The sequence below is a fragment of the Ranitomeya imitator genome, chromosome 4 (genome assembly GCF_032444005.1).
Source record: "Ranitomeya imitator isolate aRanImi1 chromosome 4, aRanImi1.pri, whole genome shotgun sequence".
In the NCBI taxonomy this organism is placed as follows: domain Eukaryota; kingdom Metazoa; phylum Chordata; class Amphibia; order Anura; family Dendrobatidae; genus Ranitomeya; species Ranitomeya imitator.
In genome coordinates, this window is record NC_091285.1 from 330,589,652 (window position 1) to 330,614,738 (window position 25,087).

Consider the following 25,087-nt stretch of genomic DNA (forward strand, 5'->3'; position numbering starts at 1 on the left):
TGTTTGGAGCAGGCTCTGGACCTGAGCCTCTCCACATAGTGTATATGCCGGCTATATTTCATAGCTGACTGTCTGAAATTAGCCTTTAACAGCAGTGATCAGTGGTAGCTAACATCTAAAACTGCACTATTTATCACTGACAGCGGCATTTAAGGCCCAAGATCTGGGACAGGGGTTTGTTCAGTCGCCCACCTCCCTTCCCCTGCTGAAGCTTCACCTCCCCCATATCTGTCGTGTTTTTTCTCCTGTGCTGTCCAGCCACTGACTGGGTGTCATACAAAACTGATTTTTACTATATATAGCAAAACTGTTTTATTGCTGTGTATAGTAGAAGCTGTCAAATGATGGAAGGAGCAAGTTCCATAAGGGGGCTATAAAATAAATCATAAAAAGTTAAATCATCTGCCCCCCCACACACAGCAAACATGAATATTAAAAATAAAATATACATCATTTGAATTCCATTGTCTGTAAAACTTTGATCTATCAGATAACCTCTGTAGTAAAGGAATATACATATAATCAGACTTCCAGAAAAAAAAGTGATGTTTATTTGCCCAAATGGCAAGGAACCTTCTGAGATTGCTGTCTGGGGATGCGGGCACTTTAAGATACTGTTAGGTGCTGTTCCAATGTTTTATATATATATACACACACTGTATATGTGTACAGTTGTGGCCAAAAGTATTGACACCCCTGCAATTCTGTCAGATAATACTCATTGTCTTCCTGATTGCAAACACACATTATTTAGTAATGTTATCTTCATTTAATTTGTCTTAAATGAAAAAACACAAAAGAGAATGAAGCAAAAAGCAAAACATTGATCATTTCACACATAACTCCAAAAATGGGCCAGACAAAAGTATTGGCACCCTCAGCCTAATACTTGGTTGCACAACCTTTAGCCAAAATAACTGCGACCAACCGCTTCCGGTAACCATCAATGAGTTTCTTACAATGCTCTGCTGGAATTTTAGACCATTCTTCTTTGGCAAACTGCTCTAGGTCCCTGATATTTGAAGGGTGCCTTCTCCAAACTGCCATTTTTAGATCTCTCCACAGGTGTTCTATGGGATTCAGGTCTGGACTCATTGCTGGCCACCTTAGAAGTCTCCATTGCTTTCTCTCAAACCATTTTCTAGTGCTTTTTGAAGTGTGTTTTGGGTCATTGTCCTGCTGGAAGACCCATGACCTCTGAGGGAGACCCAGCTTTCTCACACTGTGCCCTACATTATGCTGCAAAATTTGATTTTGTAGTCTTCAGACTTCATAATGCCATGCACACGGTCAAGCAGTCCAGTGCCAGAGGCAGCAAAGCAACCCCAAAACATCAGGGAACCTCCACCATGTTTGACTGTAGCGACCGTGTTCTTCTTTGTATGCCTTTTTTTCTCTCCTGTAAACTCTATGTTGATGCCTTTGCCCAAAAAGCTCTAATTTTGTCTCATCTGACCAGAGAACATTCTTCGAAAACGTTTTAGGCTTTTTCAGGTAAGTTTTGGCAAACTCCAGCCTGGCTTTTTTATGTCTCGGGGTAAGAAGGGGGTCTTCCTGGGTCTCCTACCATACAGTCCCTTTTCATTCAGACGCTGACGGATAGTACGGGTTGACACTGTTGTACCCTCGGACTGCAGGCCAGCTTGAACTTGTTTGGATGTTAATCGAGGTTCTTTATCCAACATCCGCACAATCTTGCGTTGAAATCTCGTCAATTTTTCTTTTCCGTCCACATCTAGGGAGGTTAGCCACAGTGCCATGGGCTTTAAACTTCTTGATGACACTGCGCACGGTAGACACAGGAACATTCAGGTCTTTGGAGATGGACTTGTAGCCTTGAGATTCTCAAGTCCTCAGACAGTTCTTTGATCTTCTTTCTTTTCTCCATGCTCAATGTGGTACACACAAGGACACAGGACAGAGGTTGAGTCAACTTTAATCCATGTCAACTGGCTGCAAGTGTGATTTGGTTATTGCCAACACCTGTTAGGTGCCACAGGTAAGTTACAGGTGCTGTCAATTACACAAATTAGAGAAGCATCACATGATTTTTCGAACGGTGCCAATACTTTTGTCCACCCCCTTTTTTATGTTTGATGTGGAATTATATCCAACTTGGCTTTAGGACAATTATGTTTGTGCTTTTTCATTTAAGACAAATTAAATGAAGATAATAATAACAAAGAATTTTGTGTTTGCAATCATTTTCAGGAAGAAACTGAGTATTATCCGACAGAATTGCAGGGGTGTCAATATTTTTGGCCACAACTGGGTGTGTGTGTATGTGTGTGTGTATATGTATATGTGTGTATATAATATATATATATATATATATATATACACACACACACACACACACACACACACACACACACACACACACACACACACACACGCGCATACATATACATATACATACATACATACATACATACAGTGCCTACAAGTAGTATTCAACCCCCTGCAGATTTAGCAGGTTTACACATTTGGAATTAACTTGGCATTTGGACTGTAGATCAGCCTGGAAGTGTGAAATGCACTGCAGCAAAAAAAAATGTTATTTCATTATTATTTTTTTTAAATTGTGAAAAGTCTTTTCAGAGGGTCATTTATTATTCAACCCCTCAACCCACCAGAATTCTGTTTGGTTCCCCTAAAGTATTAAGAAGTAGTTCAGGCACAAAGAACAATGAGCTTCACATGTTTGGATTAATTATCTCTTTTTCCAGCCTTTTCTGACTATTTAAGACCCTCCCCAAACTTGTGAACAGCACTCATACATGGTCAACATGGGAAAGACAAAGGAGCATTCCAAGGCCATCAGAGACAAGATCGTGGAGGGTCACAAGGCTGGCAAGGGGTACAAAACCCTTTCCAAGGAGTTGAGCCTACCTGTCTCCACTGTTGGGAGCATCATCCGGAAGTGGAAGGATTATGGAACTACTGTTAGCCTTCCACGGCCTGGACAGCCTTTGAAAGTTTCCTCCCGTGCCGAGGCCAGGCTTGTCCGAAGAGTCAAGGCTAACCCAAGGACAACAAGGAAGGAGCTCCGGGAAGATATGGCAGTGGGGATATTGGTTTCAGTTAATACCATAAGTAACGTACTCCACCGCAATGGTCTCCGTTCCAGACGAGCCCGTAAGGTACCTTTACTTTCAAAGCGTCATGTCAAGGCTCATCTACAGTTTGCTCGTGATCACTTGGAGAAGATCTGCATGGAGGAGTGGGCCAAGATAACTCCAGAGACCTGTGCCGGCCTGATCAGGTCTTATAAAAGACGATTATTAGCTGTAATTGCAAACAAAGGTTATTCCACAAAATATTAAACCTAGGGGTTAAATAATAATTGACCCACACTTTTATGTTAAAAATTTATAAAAATTTAACTGAGCAACAAAACTTTTTGGTTTGTAAGATTTATGCATCTGTTAATAAATCCTGCTCTTGTTTGAAGTTTGAAGGCTCTAACTTATTTGCATCTTATTAAACCTGCTAAATCTGCAGGGGGTTGAATACTACTTGTAGGCACTGTACCTACATACATACATACATACATACATACATACATACATACATAATGTATATAAATAAAAAATGCTGTGTTGTCTCTGCACCTCTCACTATGAGCAAAACATACCGTAGTTTGTACTGCAAAATTATGTTAATAATGCCATCTCGCCACATAAAAAAGCAAGCCCTTACACAGCTCACCCGCTGGAGAAATCAAATATGTGGGTTTTGGAAACTGGTGGTACAAACCAAATGATGTTTTGTTCATCACTAAGTCTTTGTGTACATGACTCCTTTTCCAGGCACAAGCCACCTGAAAAAGCACCGCTCAGAAGCCGTCTGCTGTCTGCGTCATATAATAGAGTGAGAGGTGCTATTGAAACTGCTTTAGGAAAATAGCAGCCAACGTTTTCTTGACACGGCTTCAACTGTGAAAAACCAGCGACTAACCTGGCATCTAAAAAATGCTAATCTGCACCTAGCCTAAAACAGTATACAAGAACAAAACTATACAAGTTTGCTATCGCAGTAATCATACTCACCTAGAGAATCTTGCTGTTAGGTCATTTTTGCTGCAACATTAATGATTTAAAAATAACCCCTCCGTAAAAACGATTAAGAACTGTAGCTTCTTTTTTTTTTTAATTATTTGTTTTCATCTTTCAACTTCATTTTTTTCGCTATTTCCTAAAATGAATGGTGATTTTCAAAACCTCAAATTCTCGCAAAAAAAAATTAACCTTCATCTGTCTGTTGGTGGAAGAATAAAAAAAAATGTAAGGCCATTTGAAAAAGGAGAAGAAAAAAACGAAAACACAAGAAAACTAAATTTGCCTGCCTCTTTAAGAGGTTAAGTAAAATCTTGTTTAAGCAGCAACAGAAGTAGAAGTCACCTAGTGGTCTTGTTTTTTTCCAAACCATGAGCCCCTGACATATTACATGAAGGTACAGCCTAGGTTTAGGTATACACTTACAAGACACATGCCATGCATAATTTATAGTTTTGGCTTCTGCACACACCTACACAATGTTTGTGTCGTCACCACCCTGGCTTCCTGGCTTATACATTGTAGTTGGTGAGATTGTAAGTTGATTGCGCTGGCACACACGCTGTGCCCTTGTGAAATTGGTGAATGGAAAGGTTAGATGTGAAATTCTAAAATGAGTTACTTAAGAACGTACATCATGCTTGTTATCTGTTCTCTTAAAACAGCACTGTTTGGTTTTCCTGCCCACACAGCACATTTTGGATGGAATCCTGATAAATTATCATTCACATATGTTCACAGATCCTGGATTTTGGACTGGCAAGACATACAGACAGTGAAATGACAGGTTATGTTGTGACCAGATGGTACCGAGCTCCGGAGGTGATTCTCAATTGGATGCATTATACACAGACAGGTATGGAGTATTGGCTGGCCTACATAAAGAATCAATGCTATTTTACTGCAGACTTGCGCAGGCAAATGTTTGCTCTGGAATACAGCATTGGATAAACAAATGAGATATTACTGCAGCATGTAAAACTTGATTTACTATCTTTCCACATAGAAAGTGACTTACAGAAATCATTTTTAAATCCGCAGTATGCTCATTTCTATTGCGTATTCTGGTAGATTTTCTACAAAGATTTCAATGGAAAGGTATAATTCTGCAATAGGTCGACAAGAAAATGTGGAATCATTGCAAATAATGGTCTGGAGTAAAATAATAAATCAAATTCAGTATGCTTACTTTACCAGTCTTCTGCTGCTTTTTTGTGATTTTATGATGGATCGTGTTGACTCCAGTGACAGGCTGGAACTGTCACATTTGAGGATATATCGGATCTTCAGTTTCTGGGTAAGATTTGCTGCAGAAATATCTGCTGAAAATCGGTCCAGTGCGTACATACTCATCACCAAAAAAATTTAAATATTAGACAAAGATAACACAAGAAAAGACAATGCAGTTTTTAATTGAATATAAATATAGATTATACTATATTACATAAGCGAGGTAGTTTTGTTAGTGTATATTCTCTCCGTGTTCTCGTGTTTCCTCCCACATTCCAAAGACATACTGATAGGGAATTTAGATTGTGAGCCCCATCGGGGACAGCGATGATAATGTGTGCAACCTGTAAAGCGCTGCAGAATATGTTGGCGCTACATAAAAATAAAGATTATTATTATTATTATAAAATATTTTTTTCAGATATTGTAAAGATACCTGGAATATTGGCGTAGGCTGCTAACTATTTTAATTATACCAGCTGATTTCTTAAATGTAGCCTAAATAGGTTTGAATGCTGATGTAGCATTTGCGGGCCATTTCTTTAAGGTTCGTACGCCACGGTGTAAAACAAATTGCAATATAAATGTCCAATTTAGAAGTTGCAGAAAAATATTACAACTTTTGGCATTTTCTCGTCACTCCGGGCAATCTGCCCAAATACGTACGGCGCATATTCAGGGCATGGCTCAGCCAGACCATTAAATTCATGAAAAGTTATTTCACTTTAGTGGCGTAACTTACTAAACTGGATATCCTATAAAAATATCTATTGTGTAACATTCAGTAAAGGTCCATTCGCACTGCACAATTATCGTGAATGTGCACGCAGTATAAACAAGCAGCCGATCACTTGACAAACTAGCAAAACACTTGTCTGGTGAAATGTTTTTTAGGGTTACACAACAGCTCATTGTTCTGGACAGTGTGGAATCTCCCTGCCGGGAACAATGTTCGGTGGGCTTAAGGTACCTTCACACTAAGCAACTTTACAACGAGAACGACAGCGATCTGTGACGTTGCAGCGTCCTGGATAGCGATCTCGTTGTGTTTGACACGCAGCAGCGATCAGGATCCTGCTGTGATATCGCTGGTCGTAGCTGAAAGTCCAGAACTTTATTTGGTCGTCAGGTCGGCGTAATTCGTCATGTTTGACAGCAAAAGCAACGATGCCAGCAATGTTTTTTTCACAGAGCTAACAACCAGCGAGAACGATAAGTACGTCACTGGATCGCTCCTGCATCGTTCTGGAGTTGCTGTGTTTGACATCTCTACAGCGACCTAACAGCGACGCTCCAGCAATCTAGTTTAGGTCGGATCGTTGTCTATATCGCTGGAGCATCGCTAAATGTGACGGTACCTTTAGGCTGCCAATCTGTTATAGTGCTTATCTGAAGTGGGGACCCTGTGCCAACAGAGAATTAAAGGGCCACTGACGTGCAAGCATGCTGGTGGGGGCATCGTGCAGTATAATTGCGCCCCAAGATATACAAAGCATTTTGGATTGTAATGATGAATTTACCACCTTTTCAATCTCTAGTTAGTCTACTGCGGGTAATTTTTCTTTTGTACCATAGAAACATTTGTCTGACTTGTTCTGATCAAACAATGTTCTTCGGTGGTCTCTTTGACACAACCCACTGCTCACTAACCTCCGAAGCGCATTCAATATAAGCAATTACGATACTCTGTCAAAAGTGTGTATTTGTAAGCTCAGGTTGGTACTGGGAAAATAATAGATGCTGTGTAGAATGATAATTTACATAAATCACAGCATGTATGATGAATAAAGACAATACAAGAGTATAGTAACATAATGACAGCCTACTGCATTAGTGTCATTGTTACTGAATTTTAAGGTGGAAATATTATGTAAGCTAACAAAGCTACATGACTAGTGAGACTGAAGTGACTATAGATATGGGTTGTGTTGAGATTCGATGGATAAACTATGACTTGACTTATTCTATAACCTTTACGGTATAAACAACAGGTGGGCTCCCTCTTAATGGCAATCCTCCGGGACGTGATAAAAGTTGCTACATAAATATGCATCAGAGTGGGGTTTCTTGGTCCCTGCAGTGAATTGCACAATATGTCTATTGCTGCAGCAACCTTGTTCTGTACACTCAGCACAACTCCGGCAGCAGGTACATTATTATCTCCATTATACAGAGAAACACAATAGCGCTGTCGTTGAGGAACAAGCATACAAACACTTCTGATTTCACTCCCACAAGAAGAGGTTTTAGTACATTGAAATGCAGTAAAATAGTGCTTTATCGTATGCACTGAAATACAACCCATGAAGCCAAAGCCCCTTGTTGTGCAGGTTATAACCAGCAGGTGCTCTGTACAATAGTAAGCGCTGCTGAGCTGACTAAATTACTATTGCAGATGTATGTTTATGGCTTTAAAGAGGTATGCCAAACTCCTATTTGTATGATATGGCATCACCTTATCATAAATTGGGGGAGACCTCTGGGAACCTTCCCCTTCCCCCCCCCCCACACATCTTGAGAATAAACTTGGATAAAACAGATTTTAGACCCCACACAAATTATAAACCTTATAATTTAGAAATATATAAAGTTATACATAAAGCTTATGTTAGTGATTTGTCCTCCTATTATGAAACGGGAATAATCTTTTTAACACTTCATCATGAAAGTTTCAGAAAAAGAACTTTTAAAGGTAATTCCTATCATATAAGAGTAGAGATGCAACGGGACAGTAAAGGGCTCGTCCACTTTCAGGAATGTAGGGTTTAACCCCTTAATCCCATATGAAGTACTATCCCGTCAAGGTGACCTGGGACTTAATTCCCAGTGACGGGATAGTATGTCATATGCGATGGGCCGCGCTCATGGAGGGATCGCGGCCGGGTGTCAGCTGACTATCGCAGCAAACATGATCGCAGTGTTCTGGCGGTACAGGGAAGCATCGTGCAGGGAAGGGGGCTCCCTGCATGCTTCCCTGAGACGATCGGTACAAGGCGATGTGCTCACCTTGTAGCGAGCGTCTCCTCCCTGCAGGCCCCGGATCCAAAATGGCCGCGGGGCTACTTCCGGGTCCTGCAGGGAGGTGGCTTACCAAGTGCCTGCTCAAAGCAGGCGCTGATAAGCCAGGAGCCCTGCATGTCAGATCGCTGATCTGACACAGTGCTTTGCAAAGTGTCAGATCAGCGATCTGTCACTATAAAGTGATGTACCCCCTGGGACAAAGTAAAAAAAAATAAATAAAAAAACAATTCTAAATAAAGAGAAAAAAAAATATTGTTCCCATAAATACATTTCTTTATCCGAATAAAAAAAAAACAAACAAACTAAAAGTACACATATTTAGTATCGCCGCGTCCTCAACGACCCGACCTATAAAACTGGCCCACTAGTTAACCCCTTCAGTGAACACCGTAAAAATAAAAAAACGCTTTATTATCATACCGTGAACAAAAAGTGGAATAACACGCGATAAAAAAGATGGATATAAATAACCATGGTACTGCTGAAAACGTCATCTTGTCCCGCAAAAAAAAACGAGCCGCCATACACCATCATCAGCAAAAAATAAAAAAAGTTATACTCCTCAGAATAAAGCGATGCAAAAATAATTTTTTCTATAAAATAGTTTTTATTGTATAAAAGCACCAAAACATAAAAAAAAATCTAAATGAGGTATCGCTGTAATCGTACTGACCTGAAGAATAAAACTGCTTTATCCATTTTACCAAACATGGAACAGTATAAACCCCCCACCCCTCCCAAAAGAAATTCATGAATAGCTGGTTTTTGGTCATTCTGCCTCACAAAAATCGGAATAAAAAGCAATCAAAAAATGTCATGTGCCCGAAAATGTTACCAATAAAAACGTCAACTCATCCCGCAAAAAACAAGACCTCACATGACTATGTGGACCAAAATATGGAAAAATTATAGGTCTCAAAATGTGGTAATGCAAAAAATATTTTTTGCAATAAAAAGCATCTTTTAGTGTGTGACGGCTGCCAAACATGAAAATCTGCTAAAAACCCCGCTATAAAAGTAAATCAAACCCCCCTTCATCACCCCCTTAGTTAGGGAAACATAAAAAAAAATTAAAAAATGTATTTCCATTTTCCCATTAGGGTTGGCGCTGGGGCTAGGGTTAGGGTTGGGGTTAGGGTTGGGGCTAAAGTTAGGGTTATGGGTTTGGATTACATTTACGGTTGGGATTAGGGTTAGAGGTGTGTCAGGGTTAGGGGTGTGGTTTGGGTTATGGTTGGGATTAGGGTTAGGGGTGTGTTTGGGATAGGGTTTCAGTTAGAATTGGGGGTTTCCACTGTTTAGGCACATCAGGGCTCTCCAAACACGACATGGCGTCCGATCTCAATTCCAGCCAATTCTGTGTTGAAAAAGTAAAACAATGCCCCTTCCGTGCGCCAAAACAGGGGTTCCCCCCCACATATGGGGTATCAGTGTACTCAGGACAAATTGGACAACTTTTGGGGTCGAATTTCTTCTGTTACCCTTGGGAAAATACAAAACTTGGGGCTAAAAAATAATTTTTGTGAAATTTTTTTTTTTCATTTTCACGGCTCTGCGTTATAAACTGTAGTGAAACACATCTAGACAAGTTCCTTAGGGGGGTCTTCTTTCCAAAATGGTGTCACTTGTGGGGGGTTTCAATGTTTAGGCACATCAGGGGCTCTCCAAACGTGACATGGTGTCCCATCTCAATTCCAGTCAATTTTGCATTGAAAAGTCAAATGGCGCTCCTTCCCTTCCGAGCTCTGCCATGCGCCCAAACAGTGGTTTACCCCCACATATGGGGTATTGGTGTTCTCAGGACAAATGGCACAACAACTTTTGGGGTCCAATTTCTTCTCTTACCCTTGGGAAAATAAAAAATTGGCGGCGAAAAGATCATATTTGTGAAAAAATATGATTTTTTATTTTGACGGCTCTGCATTATAAACTTCTGTGAAGCACTTGGTGGGTCAAAGTGCTCACCACACATCTAGATAAGTTCCTTAGGGGGTCTACTTTCCAAAATGGTGTCACTTGTGGGGGGTTTCAATGTTTAGGCACATCAGGGGCTCTCCAAACGCAACATGGCGTCCCATCTCAATTCCAGTCAATTTTGCATTGAAAAGTCAAACGGCGCTCCTTCCCTTCCGAGCTCTGCCATGCACCCAAACAGTGGTTTACCCCCACATATGGGGTATCAGCGTACTCAGAACAAATTGTACAATAACTTTTGGGATCTATTTTCTCCTGTTACCCTTGGTAAAATAAAACAAATTGGAGTTGAAGTTAATTTTTTGTGAAAAAAGTTAAATGTTCATTTTTATTTAAACATTCCAAAAATTCCTGTAAAACACCTGAAGGGGTAATAAACTTCTTGAATGTGGTTTTGAGCACCTTGAGGGGTGCAGTTTTTAGAATGGTGTCACACTTGGTTATTTTCTATCATATAGACCCCTCAAAATGACTTCTAATGTGATGTGGTCCCTAAAAAATATTGGTGTTGTAAAAATGAGAAATTGCTGGTCAACTTTTAACCCTTATAACTCCCTAAAATTGTGCTGATGTAATGTAGGCATGTGGGAAATGTTACTTATTAATTATTTTATGTGACATATCTCTGTGATTTAAGGGCATAAAAATTCAAAGTTGGAAAATTGCAAAATTTTCAAAATTTTCGCCAAGTTTCCATTTTTTTCACAAATAAACGCATGTTATATCTAAGAAATGTTACCACTATCATGAAGTACAATATGTCATGAGAAAACAATGTCCGAATCGCCAAGATCCGTTGAAGCGTTCCAGAGTTATAACCTCATAAAGGGACAGTGGTCTGAATTGTAAAAATTTGGCCTGGTCATTAACGTGCAAACAACCCTTGGGGATTAAAGGGAATCTGTCACCTCATTTTGACCCTATAAACTGTAATGCTGTAGATAAGCCCCCGATGTATCCTGAAAGATAAGAAAAACAAGTTAGATTATACTCACCCATGGACGGTCCGGGTCCGATGGGCGTCACAGATCCGGGTCCGGAGCCTCCCATCTTCATGCGATGTTGTCCTCTTCTTTGCTTTCTGCCGTGGGTCCTGCGCAGGCGTACTTTATTTACCCTGTTGAGGACAGAGCAAAGTACTGCAGTGCACAGGCGTCGGGAAAGGTCAGAGAGGCCCGGCGCCTGCGTACTGCAGTACTTTACGCTGCCCTCAACAGGGCAAAGAACGCCTGTGCAGGAGCCGCAACAGAAGCAAGGAGGATGATGACATCGTATGAAGTTGGGAGGACCCGGACCTGCAACGCCCATCGGACCCGAGCCGAACAGGGACAGCCCCTGGCTGACTATAATCTAACTTGCTTTTCTTATCTTTCAGGATACAGTGGGGCAAAAAAGTATTTAGTCAGTCAGCAATAGTGCAAGTTCCACCACTTAAAAAGATGAGAGGCGTCTGTAATTTACATCATAGGTAGACCTCAACTATGGGAGACAAACTGAGAAAAAAAAATCCAGAAAATTACATTGTCTGTTTTTTTATCATTTTATTTGCATATTATGGTGGAAAATAAGTATTTGGTCAGAAACAAAATTTCATCTCAATACTTTGTAATATATCCTTTGTTGGCAATGACAGAGGTCAAACGTTTTCTGTAAGTCTTCACAAGGTTGCCACACACTGTTGTTGGTATGTTGGCCCATTCCTCCATGCAGATCTCCTCTAGAGCAGTGATGTTTTTGGCTTTTCGCTTGGCAACACGGACTTTCAACTCCCTCCAAAGGTTTTCTATAGGGTTGAGATCTGGAGACTGGCTAGGCCACTCCAGGACCTTGAAATGCTTCTTACGAAGCCACTCCTTCGTTGCCCTGGCGGTGTGCTTTGGATCATTGTCATGTTGAAAGACCCAGCCACGTTTCATCTTCAATGCCCTTGCTGATGGAAGGAGGTTTGCACTCAAATTCTCACGATACATGGCCCCATTCATTCTTTCATGTACCCGGATCATTCGTCCTGGCCCCTTTGCAGAGAAACAGCCCCAAAGCATGATGTTTCCACCACCATGCTTTACAGTAGGTATGGTGTTTGATGGATGCAACTCAGTATTCTTTTTCCTCCAAACACGACAAGTTGTGTTTCTACCAAACAGTTCCAGTTTGGTTTCATCAGACCATAGGACATTCTCCCAAAACTCCTCTGGATCATCCAAATGCTCTCTAGCAAACTTCAGACGGGCCCGGACATGTACTGGCTTAAGCAGTGGGACACGTCTGGCACTGCAGGATCTGAGTCCATGGTGGCGTAGTGTGTTACATATGGTAGGCCTTGTTACATTGGTCCCAGCCCTCTGCAGTTCATTCACTAGGTCCCCCCGCGTGGTTCTGGGATTTTTGCTCACCGTTCTTGTGATCATTCTGACCCCATGGTGTGGGATTTTGCGTGGAGACCCAGATCGAGGGAGATTATCAGTGGTCTTGTATGTCTTCCATTTTCTAATTATTGCTCCCACTGTTGATTTCTTCACTCCAAGCTGGTTGGCTATTGCAGATTCAGTCTTCCCAGCCTGGTGCAGGGCTACAATTTTGTTTCTGGTGTCCTTTGACAGTTCTTTGGTCTTCACCATAGTGGAGTTTGGAGTCAGACTGTTTGAGGGTGTGCACAGGTGTCTTTTTATACTGATAACAAGTTTAAACAGGTGCCATTACTACAGGTAATGAGTGGAGGAAAGAGGAGACTCGTAAAGAAGAAGTTACAGGTCTGTGAGAGCCAGAAATCTTGATTGTTTGTTTCTGACCAAATACTTATTTTCCACCATAATATGCAAATAAAATGTTAAAAAAACAGACATTGTGATTTTCTGGATTTTTTTTTCTCAGTTTGTCTCCCATAGTTGAGGTCTACCTATGATGTAAATTACAGACACCTCTCATCTTTTTAAGTGGTGGAACTTGCACTATTGCTGACTGACTAAATACTTTTTTGCCCCACTGTACATCAGGGGCTTATCTACAGCATTACAGAATGCTGTAGATGAGCCCCTGATGCCGGTGGCCGCAGTTAATAGGGCCAAAATGAGGTGACAGATTCCCTTTAGGGTATGTGCCCACGCTGCGTCCTGGTGTGTGGATTTTTCCGCACTGATTTTGATAAATCCGTAGGGCAAAATCACTGCGTTTTCCTGAGGATTTATCGCAGATTTTCTGCGGTTTTTGTGCGGATTCTACTGCGGTTTTACACCTCCGGTTTTTTAATTTGGAACAGGTGTTAAACCGCTGCGGATTCCGCACAAAGAATTGACATGCTGTGAAAAATAAACCGCAGCGTTTCCGCGCAGTTTTTTCCGCAGCATGTGCACAGTGGTTTTTGTTTTCCATAGGTTAACATGGTACTGTACACCGCATGGAAAACTGCTGCGGATTTGCAGCGTCAAAAATGCTGCAGATCCGCAGTAAAAACCGCAACGTGTGCACATACCCTTAAACTGTGTAAACTGTGTAACAGTGCACATCACCACTCTTGCCAGTCTTGGAGCTCAGCAGCTGTACTGAGGTTGATGGCATGCGCATCTGAGCTCAGTGACTAGTTAGAGCCACCACCACTATTGATTTAATGTTAACTTTGCAGCCAAAATACCACAGCATCATCAGGGAGGGGTGAGTACCTGCTCAGTTTATTATAAAAAATTTACAGTGTGGGGCCCACTTTGGTAGAAGTACACAACCCCATTAAGATTCCAAATGCCACATTGCTAATCACAACTAATTATAGTAAATGTGCTCATGTTGAAATCCAACAGGATTGGACTTTCCAGCTGTCGGGATGCGGTCACAAAACCCCATTCACTGTCATTAGTTGCAATCTAGTATCGCAACATTCCGATTTTGTATCTCTAAACCACAAGTCACCATGTAGCCCTAGCCTAGAAGTTTGATCTCATTAGGTCTCTTATTTCCTTTATAAAGCATTCAACGCCCTGCTAATGACTGAACAAAAAAAAATACCATATTTTTCTAGTGAAAGATCACCATACATGAAAATTCAGAAATATGCCTATATTGATTATGCTATCTAAATCAGTAGCATACTGTACTAGAATATGCTTGTGATCTGGAAACAAAGATTGAAAATATTTGGGGTTATTATAGATGTACATTTATAATTGTGTTATATATTCTATCCAATGTGAAAGAGGTGGTATTTAGAAACAAGCTGGCTACTGCTCGATCTGTTCTTCTTACTATCTATCTATGACTTGCAAAAGGATTCTCCCCTCTTGGCTTTTTACCTGCTTTGTTACATTACAACCTGTGTAAATATTTTTGTAATCTGACTTGTGTGTGAAGAATCAGCACTAAATAGTCTAACTTGGTTAAGTGAGAAAAATATAGGCATAAATTAGATGTATGGGATCAAATAACTAAAAATTGGCATGGGCATATGTATTAACCCCGTTTTCTATGAAACGCTAAAAAATTTTAAGCAAGCAGCTACATTCATAAGTCACATGCTTAGTGAAAGGAAGTCCACCTGTGTGCAATCTAAGTGTCACACGGGCTGTCAGTATATATACACCATTTCTGAAAGGCCACAGAGGCTGCAACAACATCACCACTAACCAAACAACACCATGAAGACCAAGGACATCTCCAAACTCCAGGGAAGTTGTCAAGAAGTACAAGTCAAAAAAAAAAAAAAAAAAAAATTATATATTTATATATATATATATATATATATATATATATATATATATATATATATATATATATATATATATATATATATATATATATATATATATATATATATATACATATATATATACATATATATACATATATATATATATATATATATATATATATATACATATATATATATATATACATATATATATATACATATATATATACATATACACATATACACACACTACCGTTCAAAAGTTTAGGGCCACCCAGACAATTTTTTGTTTTCCATGAAAATTCATACTTTTGTTAATCAAATGAGTTTACAAATGAATTTAAAATCTAGTCGACATTGAGAAGGTTTGAAACCAAGATTTTTATTTGAAATAATAATTTTTTCCTTCAAGCTTTGCTTTCATCAAAGAATGCTCCCTTTGCAGCAATTACAGCCCTTTGTCATTCTAGCAGTTAATTTGCTGAGGTAATCTGGGGAAATTTCACCCCATGCTCCCAGAAGCCCTTCCCACAATTTGGTTTGGCTTGATGGGCACTTTTTGTGTACCATACGGTCAAGCTGCTCCCACAACAGCTCACTGGGGTTGAGATCTGGTGATTGCGCTGCCACTCCTTTACAGATAGAATACCAGCTGCCTGCTTCTTCCCTAAATAGTTCTTGCATAATTTGGTGTGCTTGTCCTGTTGTAGGATGAAATTGCCTCCAATCAAGCGCTGTCCACAGGGTGGCATGGTGTTGTAAAATGGAGTGATAACCTTCCTTATTCAAAATCTTTTACCTTGTACAAATCTCCCACTTTACCAGCACCAAAGCAACCCCAGACCATCACATTACCTCCACCATGCTTGACAGATGGCGTCAGGCACTCTTCCAGCATCTTTTCAGTCGTTTGCGTCTCACAAATTTTCTTCTGTGTGATCCAAACACCTCAAACTTGGATTTGTCTGTCCATAACACTTTTTTCCAATTTTCCTCTGTCCAATGTCTGTGTTCTTTTGCCCATATTAATACTTTCCTTTTATTAGCCAGTCTCAGATATGGCTTTTTCTTTGCCACTCTGCCCTGAAGGCCAGCATCCTGGAGTCTCTTCTTCACTGTAGACGTTGACACTGGCGTTTTGCGTGTACTATTTAAAGGGAACCTGTCACCCCGTTTTTTGAGATTGAGATATAAATACTGTTAAATAGGGCCTGCGCTGTGCGTTACTATAGTGTATGTAGTGTACCCCGATTCCCCACCTATGCTGAGAAATACATTACCAAAGTCGCCGTTTTCGCCTGTCAATCAGGCTGGTCTGGTCAGGTGGGCGTGGTGACATCGCTCTTTTCTTCCCCAGCTTTCCGTTGGTGGCGTAGTGGTGTGCGCATGTCCAGAGTTCCTAATCCCCTGCGCGCATGTGAAGCAAAAGCGCACGTTCTGCGCTATTGCCCCTGTCATCGGTGAGGGCGGCCATCTTCCTGGGGCCGCGCGTGCGCAGATCGAGTGCTCTGCTGCACGGGGCTTCAGGAAAATGGCCGCGGGATGCCGCGCGTGCGCATTAGAGATCGCGGCGGCCATTTTCCCAAAGCCAAGATGCAAACTCGGCGGCACCGTTGTAGGAAATCTACAGTTTCTTTGCAATTTCTCTCATGGAATAGCCTCCATTTCTAAGAACAAGAATAGACTGTCGAGTTTCACATGAAAGTTCTTTTTTTCTGGCCATTTTGAGAGTTTAATGGAACCAACAAATGTAATGCTCCATATTCTCAACTAGCTCAAAGGAAGGTCAGGTTTATAGGTTCTCTAATCAGCCAAACTGTTTTCAGCTGTGCTAACATACTTGCACAAGGGTATTCTAACCATCCCTTAGCCTTCTTACACAGTTAGCAAACACAAAGTACCTTAAGAACACTGGGCTGATGATTGTTGGAAATGGGCTTCTAATATACCCATGAAGATATTGCATTACAAACCAGACGTTTGCAGCGTGTATTTCTGAATCATTTAATGTTAGCTTCATTGGAAGAAACTGCTTTTCTTTCAAAAATAAGCAAATTTCTAAGTGACCCTAATGAAAATACCTCCAGGAGATAAGGAGATATATATATATATATATATATATATATATATATATATATATATATATATATATATATATATATATATATATATATATATATATACACACACACACACAATATACTATGTGGGCTGTGCAATATACTATGTGGACATGCATATTCTAGAATACCCGATGCGTTAAAATCGGGCCGCCATGTCCAAAAATCAGAGGCAGTACACCATTCTGGATAAGGTTATGAAGGTATTTAAATTTAATAGCCCATCGTGGCTACGTTTCGGCCCGTGGAGAGCCTTTCTCAAGCAAAGTGACAGTGTACAGACATGGTATTTATGTTATACAACCAATTAAACATACTTAATCTCATTTGTGCAAAAAAGATAAAAAATCTTAAGAGGCAATATATATAAAGTGCATACAGTGAACTATATAGGTGCAAGTATAATAAAGTGCAGTACAGTGACATATATACATAAAAACAAAATGCAATAGCTGTTTCAACGTTAAATGATAATCTACACACAGCTGGATTTCATAAATCATTTCATGGCTCACCCCATTCTGTAATCATGTGTACACGCCGTGTTCGGCGTCCTGCTGCCTGAACTGCGCACGTCCAAAAGGGAAAAAAACAAAAATGTGCTACAGGAAATCACCGTCAGCCCGCGCATGCGTGGAACACAGTTTGCAGAGCCAGCACCATGTTAGTTGCTGGAAAGCTCGCACTGAGAGAACTCACATCGTCAGAGCAAATAACCCATATATGGGTAATGGAGCATAGATTGTAACAGCGCCATCTGCTGGGCAATGGAGTAAATAACCAAAGGAATCAAGTACATCTTTAACCCCTTCCCGACCTTTGACGCCACGTAGGCGTCATGAAAGTCGGTGCCAATCCGACCCATGACGCCTATGTGGCGTCATGGAAAGATCGCGTCCATGCAGGCCGGGTGAAAGGGTTAACTCCCATTTCACCCGATCTGCAGGGACAGGGGGAGTGGTAGTTTAGCCCAGGGGGGGTGGCTTCACCCCCTCGTGGCTACGATCGCTCTGATTGGCAGTTTCACTTTCAACATCCAATCAGAGCGATTTGTAATATTTCACCTATTATAATGGGCGAAATATTACAATCCAGCCATGGCCGATGCTGCAATATCATCGGCCATGGCTGGAAACATTAATGTGCCCCCACCCCACCGATCGCCCCCCCAGCCCCCCGATCTGTCCGGTACACTGCTCCGGCTCCCCTCTGTCCTGTGCTCCGCTCCCCCCCATGCTCTTGTCCGCTCCCCCCGTGCTTCAATCACCCCCCCCCCCCCGTGCTCCAATCACCCCCCTGCACTCCGATCCACCCCGCTCTGTGCTCCGTTACACCCCCCCGTGCTCCGTTCCACCCCCCCCCCGTGCTCCGTTCTACCCCCCCCCCCGTGCTCCGTTCCACCCCTCCCGCGCTCCGATTCACCCCCCCATGCTCCGATCCCCCTCCCCCCCGTGCTCCCCCCCACCCTATCATACTTACCGATCCTGCCGGGGTCCGTCCGTCTTCTACCCGGGCGCCGCATCTTCCAAAATGGCGGGCGCATGCGCAGTGCGCCCGCCGAATCTGCCGGCCGGCAGATTCGTTCCAAAGTGCATTTTGATCACTGAAATAGATTATATCTCAGTGATCAAAGTAAAAAAAATAATAAATGACCCCCCCCCTTTGTCACCCCCATAGGTAGGGACAATAAAAAAAATAAAGAATTTTTTTTTTTCCACTAATGTTAGAATAGGGTTAGGGGTAAGGCTAGGGTTAGGGGTAGGGTTAGGGTTTCGGTATGTGCACACATATTCTGGTCCTCTGCGGATTTTTCCGCTGCGGATTTGATACATCCGCAGTGCTAAACCGCTGCGGATTTATGGCGGATTTACCGCGTTTTTTCTGCGCATTTCACTGCGGTTTTACAACTGCGATTTTCTATTTGAGCAGTTGTAAAACCGCTGCGGAATCCGCACAAAGAAGTGACATGCTGCGGAATGTAAACCGCTGCGTTTCCGTGCAGTTTTTCCGCAGCGTGTACACAGCGATTTTTGTTTCCCATAGGTTTACATTGGACTGTAAATTCATGGGAAACTGCTGCGGATCCGCAGCGTTTTCCGCAGCGTGTGCACATACCTTTAGAATTAGGCCATGTGCACACGGTGCGGATTTGGCTGCGGATCCGCAGCGGATTGGCCGCTGCGGATTCGCAGCAGTGTTCCATCAGGTTTACAGTACCATGTAAACATATGGAAACCAAATCCGCTGTGCCCATGGTGCGGAAAATACCGCGCGGGAACGCTGCGTTGTATTTTCCGCAGCATGTCAATTCTTTGTGCGGATTCCGCAGCGTTTTACACCTGTTCCTCAATAGGAATCCGCAGGTGAAATCCGCACAAAAAACACTGGAAATCCGCGGAAAATCCGCAGGTAATACGCAGTGCCTTTTACACGCGGATGTTTCAAAAATGCTGAAAAATCTCACACGAATCCGCAACGTGGGCACATAGCCTTAGGGTTAGGGTTGGAATTAGGGTTGTGGTTAGGGGTGTGTTGTGGTTAGGGTTGTGGTTAGGGTTATGGCTACAGTTGGGATTAGGGTTAGGGGTGTGTTGGGGTTAGGGCTGTGATTAGGGTTATGGCTACAGTTGGGATTAGGGTTAGGGATGTGTTAGGGTTAGGGCTGTGATTAGGGTTATGGCTACAGTTGGAATTAGGGTTGTGGTTAGGGTTAGGGGTGTGTTGGGGTTAGGGTTGTGGTTAGGGGTGTGTTGGGGTTAGGGTTGTGATTAGGGTTATGGCTACAGTTGGGATTAGGGTTAGGGGTGTGTTGGGGTTAGTGTTGGAGGTAGAATTGAGGGGTTACCACTGTTTAGGCACATCAGGGGTCTCCAAACACAACATGGCGCCACCATTGATTCCAGCCAATCTCGTATTCAAAAAGTCAAATGGTGCTCCCTCAATTCCGAGCCCTGACGTGTGCCCAAACAGTGGTTTACCCCCACATATGGGGTACCAGCATACTCAGGATAAACTGCGCAACAATTACTGGGGTCCAATTTCTCCTGTTACCCTTGTGAAAATAAAAAAATGCTTGCTAAAACATCATTTTTGAGGAAAGAAAAATGATTTATTATTTCCACGGCTCTACGTTGTAAACGTCTGTGAAGCACTTGGGGGTTCAAAGTGCTCACCACATATCTAGATAAGTTCCTTGGGGGGTCTAGTTTCTAAAATGGGGTCACTTGTGGGGGGTTTCTACTGTTTAGGCACACCAGGGGCTCTGCAAACGCAACGTGACGCCCGCAGACCATTCCATCAAAGTCTGCATTTCAAAAGTCACTACTTCCCTTCTGAGCCCCGACGTGTGCCCAAACAGTGGTTTACCTCCACACATGGGGTATCAGCGTACTCAGGAGAAACTGAACAACAACTTTTGGGGTCCAATTTCTCCTGTAACCCTTGGGAAAATAAAAAATTCTGGGCTAAATAATTATTTTTGAGGACAGAAAACGTATTTATTATTTTCACGGCTCTGCATTATATACTTCTATGAAGCACTTGGGGGTTCAAAGTGCTCACCACACATCTAGATAAGTTCCTTTCGGGGTCTAGTTTCCAAAATGGGGTCACTTGTGGAGGGTTTCTACTGTTTAGCCACATCAGGGGCTCTGCAAACGCAACGTGACGCCCGCAGAGCATTCCATCAAAGTCTGCATTTAAAAACGTCACTACTTCAATTCCGAGCCCCGGCATGTGCCCAAACAGTAGTTTACCCCCACATATGGGGTATCACCGTACTCAGGAGAAACTGGACAACAAATATTGGGGTCAAATTTCTCCTGTTACCCTTGGGAAAATTAAAAAATTGCAGGCTAAAAGATCATTTTTGAGAAAATAATTTTTTTTTTTTTTTCATGGCTCTGCGTTATAAACTTCTGTGAAGCACTTGGGGGTTCAAAGTCCTCACCACACATCTAGATTAGTTCCTTTGGTGGACTAGTTTCCAAAATGGGGTCATTTCTGGGGGATCTCCAATGTTTAGGCACACAGGGGCTCTCCAAACGTGACATGGTGTCCGCTAATGATTGGAGCTAATTTTCCATTTAAAAAGCCAAATGGCGTGCCTTCCCTTCCGAGCCCTGCCGTGCGCCCAAACAGTGGTTTACCCCCACATATGCGGTATCAGCGTACTCAGGACAAACTGGACAACAACATTTGGGGTCCAATTTCTCCTATTACCCTTGGCAAAATAGGAAATTCCAGGCTAAAAAATCATTTTTGAGAATAGAAAAATTATCTTTTATTTTCATGGCTCTGCGTTATAAACTTCTGTGAAGCACCTGGGGGTTTAAAGTGCTCAATATGCATCTAGATAAGTTCCTTGGGGGGTCTAGTTTCCAAAATGGGGTCACTTGTGGGGGAGCTCCAATGTTTAGGCACACAGGGGCTCTCCAAACGCGACATGGTGTCCGCTAACAATTGGAGCTAATTTTCCATTCAAAAAGTCAAACGGCGCGCCTTCCCTTCCGAGCCCTGCCGAGTGCCCAAACAGTGGTTTAGCCCCACATATGAGGTATCAGTGTACTCAGGATAAAATGGATCATAAAATTTGTTGGGCAATTTCTCCTATTTCCCATGTGATAATGAAAAAATTGAGGCGAAAAGAATTTTTTTGTGAAAAAAAAAGTACTTTTTCATTTTTACAGATCAATTTGTGAAGCACCTGAGGGTTTAAAGTGCTCACTAGGCATCTAAATAAGTTCCTTGGGGGGTCTAGTTTCCAAAATGGGGTCACTTGTGGGGGAGCTCCAATGTTTAGGCACACAGGGGCTCTCCAAACACGACATGGTGTCCGCTAACGATGGAGATAATTTTTCATTCAAAAAGTCAAATGGCGCTCCTTCCCTTCCGAGCCTTACCATGTGCCCAAACAGTGGTTTACCCCCACATATGAGGTATCAGTGTACTCAGGAGAAATAGCCCAACAAATTTTAGGATCCATTTTATCCTGTTGCCCATGTGAAAATGAAAAAATTGAGGCTAAAAGAATTTTTTTGTGAAAAAAAAAGTACTTTTTCATTTTTACGGATCAATTTGTGAAGCACCTGGGGGTTCAAAGTGCTCACTATGCATCTAGATAAGTTCCCTGGGGCGTCTAGTTTCCAAAATGGGGTCACTTGTGGGGGAGCTCCAATTTTTAGGCACACGGGGGCTCTCCAAACGTGACATGGTGTCCGCTAAAGAGTGGAGCCAATTTTTGATTCAAAAAGTCAAATGGCGCTCCTTCCCTTCCAAGCCCTGCCGTGCGCCCAAACAGTGGTTTACCCCCACATATGAGGTATCAGCGTACTCAGGACAAATTGGACAACAACTTACGTGGTTCAGTTTCTCCTTTTACCATTGGGAAAATTAAAAAATTGTTGCTAAAAGATAATTTTTGTGACTAAAAAGTTAAATGTTCATTTTTTCCTTCCATGTTGCTTCTGCTGCTGTGAAGCACCTGAAGGGTTAATAAACTTCTGGAATGTGGTTTTGAGTACCTTGAGGGGTGCAGTTTTTAGAATGGTGTCACTTTTGGGTATTTTCAGCCATATAGACCCCTCAAACTGACTTCAAATGTGAGGTGGTCCCTAAAAAAATGGTTTTGTAAATTTCGTTGTACAAATGAGAAATCGCTGGTCAAATTTTAACCCTTATAACTTCCTAGCAAAAAAAAATTTTGTTTCCAAAATTGTGCTGATGTAAAGTAAACATGTGGGAAATGTTATATATTAACTATTTTGTGTCACATAACTCTCTGGTTTAACAGAATAAAAATTCCAAATGTGAAAATTGCGAAATTTTCAAAATTTTCGCCAAATTTCCGTTTTTATCACAAATAAACGCATAATTTATTGACCTAAATTTACCACTAACATGAAGCCCAATATGTCGCGAAAAAACAATCTCAGAACCGCTAGGATCCGTTGAAGCGTTCCTGAGTTATTACCTCATAAAGGGACACTGGTCAGAATTGCAAAAAACCGCAAGGTCTTTAAGGTCAAAATAGGCTGGGTCATGAAGGGGTTAAAGGAGCATAAACACTCTTGATGCAACTAAATGTGTATATTCCTATTGGATAACTCCCACAGGATAGGTTCAGAACCACGACCAATCAGCGACGGGCACAGTCCGCAGGGAAAATGGCCGCTCCTTCCTCCCACTGGTCAGTGCCGGCTCCATACTCCCCTCCAGTCAGCCCTCACACAGGGTTAATGCCAGCGTTAATGGACCGCGGTGTAATGCACTCCATTAACGCAGCTATTAACCCTGTGTGACCAACTTTTTACTATTGATGATGCGTATGCAGCGTGGCTGGGCAATATACTACGTGGCTGGGCAATATACTACGTGACTGGGCAATATACTACGTGACTGGGCAATATACTACGTGGCTGGGCAATATACTACGTGACTGGGCAATATAGTACGTGACTGGGCAATATAGTACGTGGCTGGGCAATATACTACGTGGCTGGGCAATATACTACGTGGCTGGGTAATATACTACGCGAGCTGTGCAATATACTACGTGGACATGCATATTCTAGAATACCCGATGCGTTGGAATCGAGCCACCATCTAGTGTGTGTGTGTGAGTATGTATGTGTATATATATATAATATTCTCCCAATCTCTGATGATCACCATGAACACTATCAAATGGTGAAGGATAATGGGGCCACAGTAATTCTGCCAAGAGAGGGCCACCCACACTCATTCCGGGCAAGGAGGGCATTAATCAGAGAGGCAGCACAGAGACCGAAAGTAACCCTGAAGGACCTGCAGAGTTCCCGTGCAGAGTGTGGAGTATCTGTCCATACGACCACAATAAGCTGTATACTCCATAGAGGTGGCCTTTACGCAAGTAAAAAGCCTTTACTTACACACAAAAATTGTACGGCTTGATTTGAGTTTGCCAAGACGTGTGGGATACTTCCTAAATGTATCAAGGAAGGTGCTGTGGACAAATGAGACCAAAATTAAACTTTTTATCCACCAAGTAAACACAATGTTTTGGGTCAAACCAACACCGCTAATCACACCAAGGACACCATCTCTGCAGTGAAACGTGGTGGCAGCATCATGCTGTGGTGATGTTTTTCAGCAGCAGGGAGCGGGAAAATGGTTTCAGCCGATAGGAAAATAGATGGTGCGAAACACAGGGATATATTTTGAACAAAGCCTGTTAAGGTACCGTCACACTAGACGATATCGCTAGCGATCCGTGACGTTGCAGCGTCCTCGCTAGCGATATCGTCCAGTGTGACAGGCAGCAGCGATCAGGCCCCTGCTGTGCTGTCGCTGGTCGGGGAAGAAAGTCCAGAACTTTATTTGGTCGCTGGACTCCCCGCAGACATCGCTGAATCGGCGTGTGTGACACCGATTCAGCGATGTCTTCACTGGTAACCAGGGTAAACATCGGGTAACTAAGCGCAGGGCCGCGCTTAGTAACCCGATGTTTACCCTGGTTACCATCCTAAAAGTAAAAAAAACAAACACTACATACTTACCTACAGCCGTCTGTCCTCCAGCGCTGTGCTCTGCACTCCTCCTGCACTGGCTGTGAGCGTCGGTCAGCCGGAAAGCAGAGCGGTGACGTCACCGCTCTGCTTTCCGGACGCTGTGCTCACACAGACAGTACAGGAGGAGTGCAGAGCACAGCGCTGGAGGACAGACGGCTGTAGGTAAGTATGTAGTGTTTGTTTATTTTACTTTTAGGATGGTAACCAGGGTAAACATCGGGTTACTAAGCGCGGCCCTTCTGAGCTCTGCCGTGCGCCCAAACAGTGGGTTACCCCCACATATGGGGCATCAGCGTACTCGGGATAAATTGGACAACAACTTTTGGGGTCCAATTTCTCTTGTTACCCTTGTGAAAATAAAAACTTGGGGACTACAAAATCTTTTTTGTGGAAAAAAAAATATTTTTTTTATTTTCACGACTCTGCATTCTAAACTTCTGTGAAGCACTTGGGCATTCAAAG

At 42.3% G+C, this 25,087-nt stretch overlaps 1 protein-coding gene across 1 annotated transcript in view; it reads left to right on the forward strand.

Annotated features, from left to right (window-relative positions):
- The window catches only part of MAPK12 (mitogen-activated protein kinase 12), a 222,175-nt gene that overhangs the window by 176,189 nt on the left and 20,899 nt on the right, over positions 1–25,087 (forward strand). Inside the window, exon 7 of the mRNA XM_069764928.1 lies at positions 4,800–4,914. Coding sequence (XP_069621029.1) covers positions 4,800–4,914 — 115 coding nt within the window. The remainder of the gene's footprint in view (positions 1–4,799; positions 4,915–25,087) is intronic.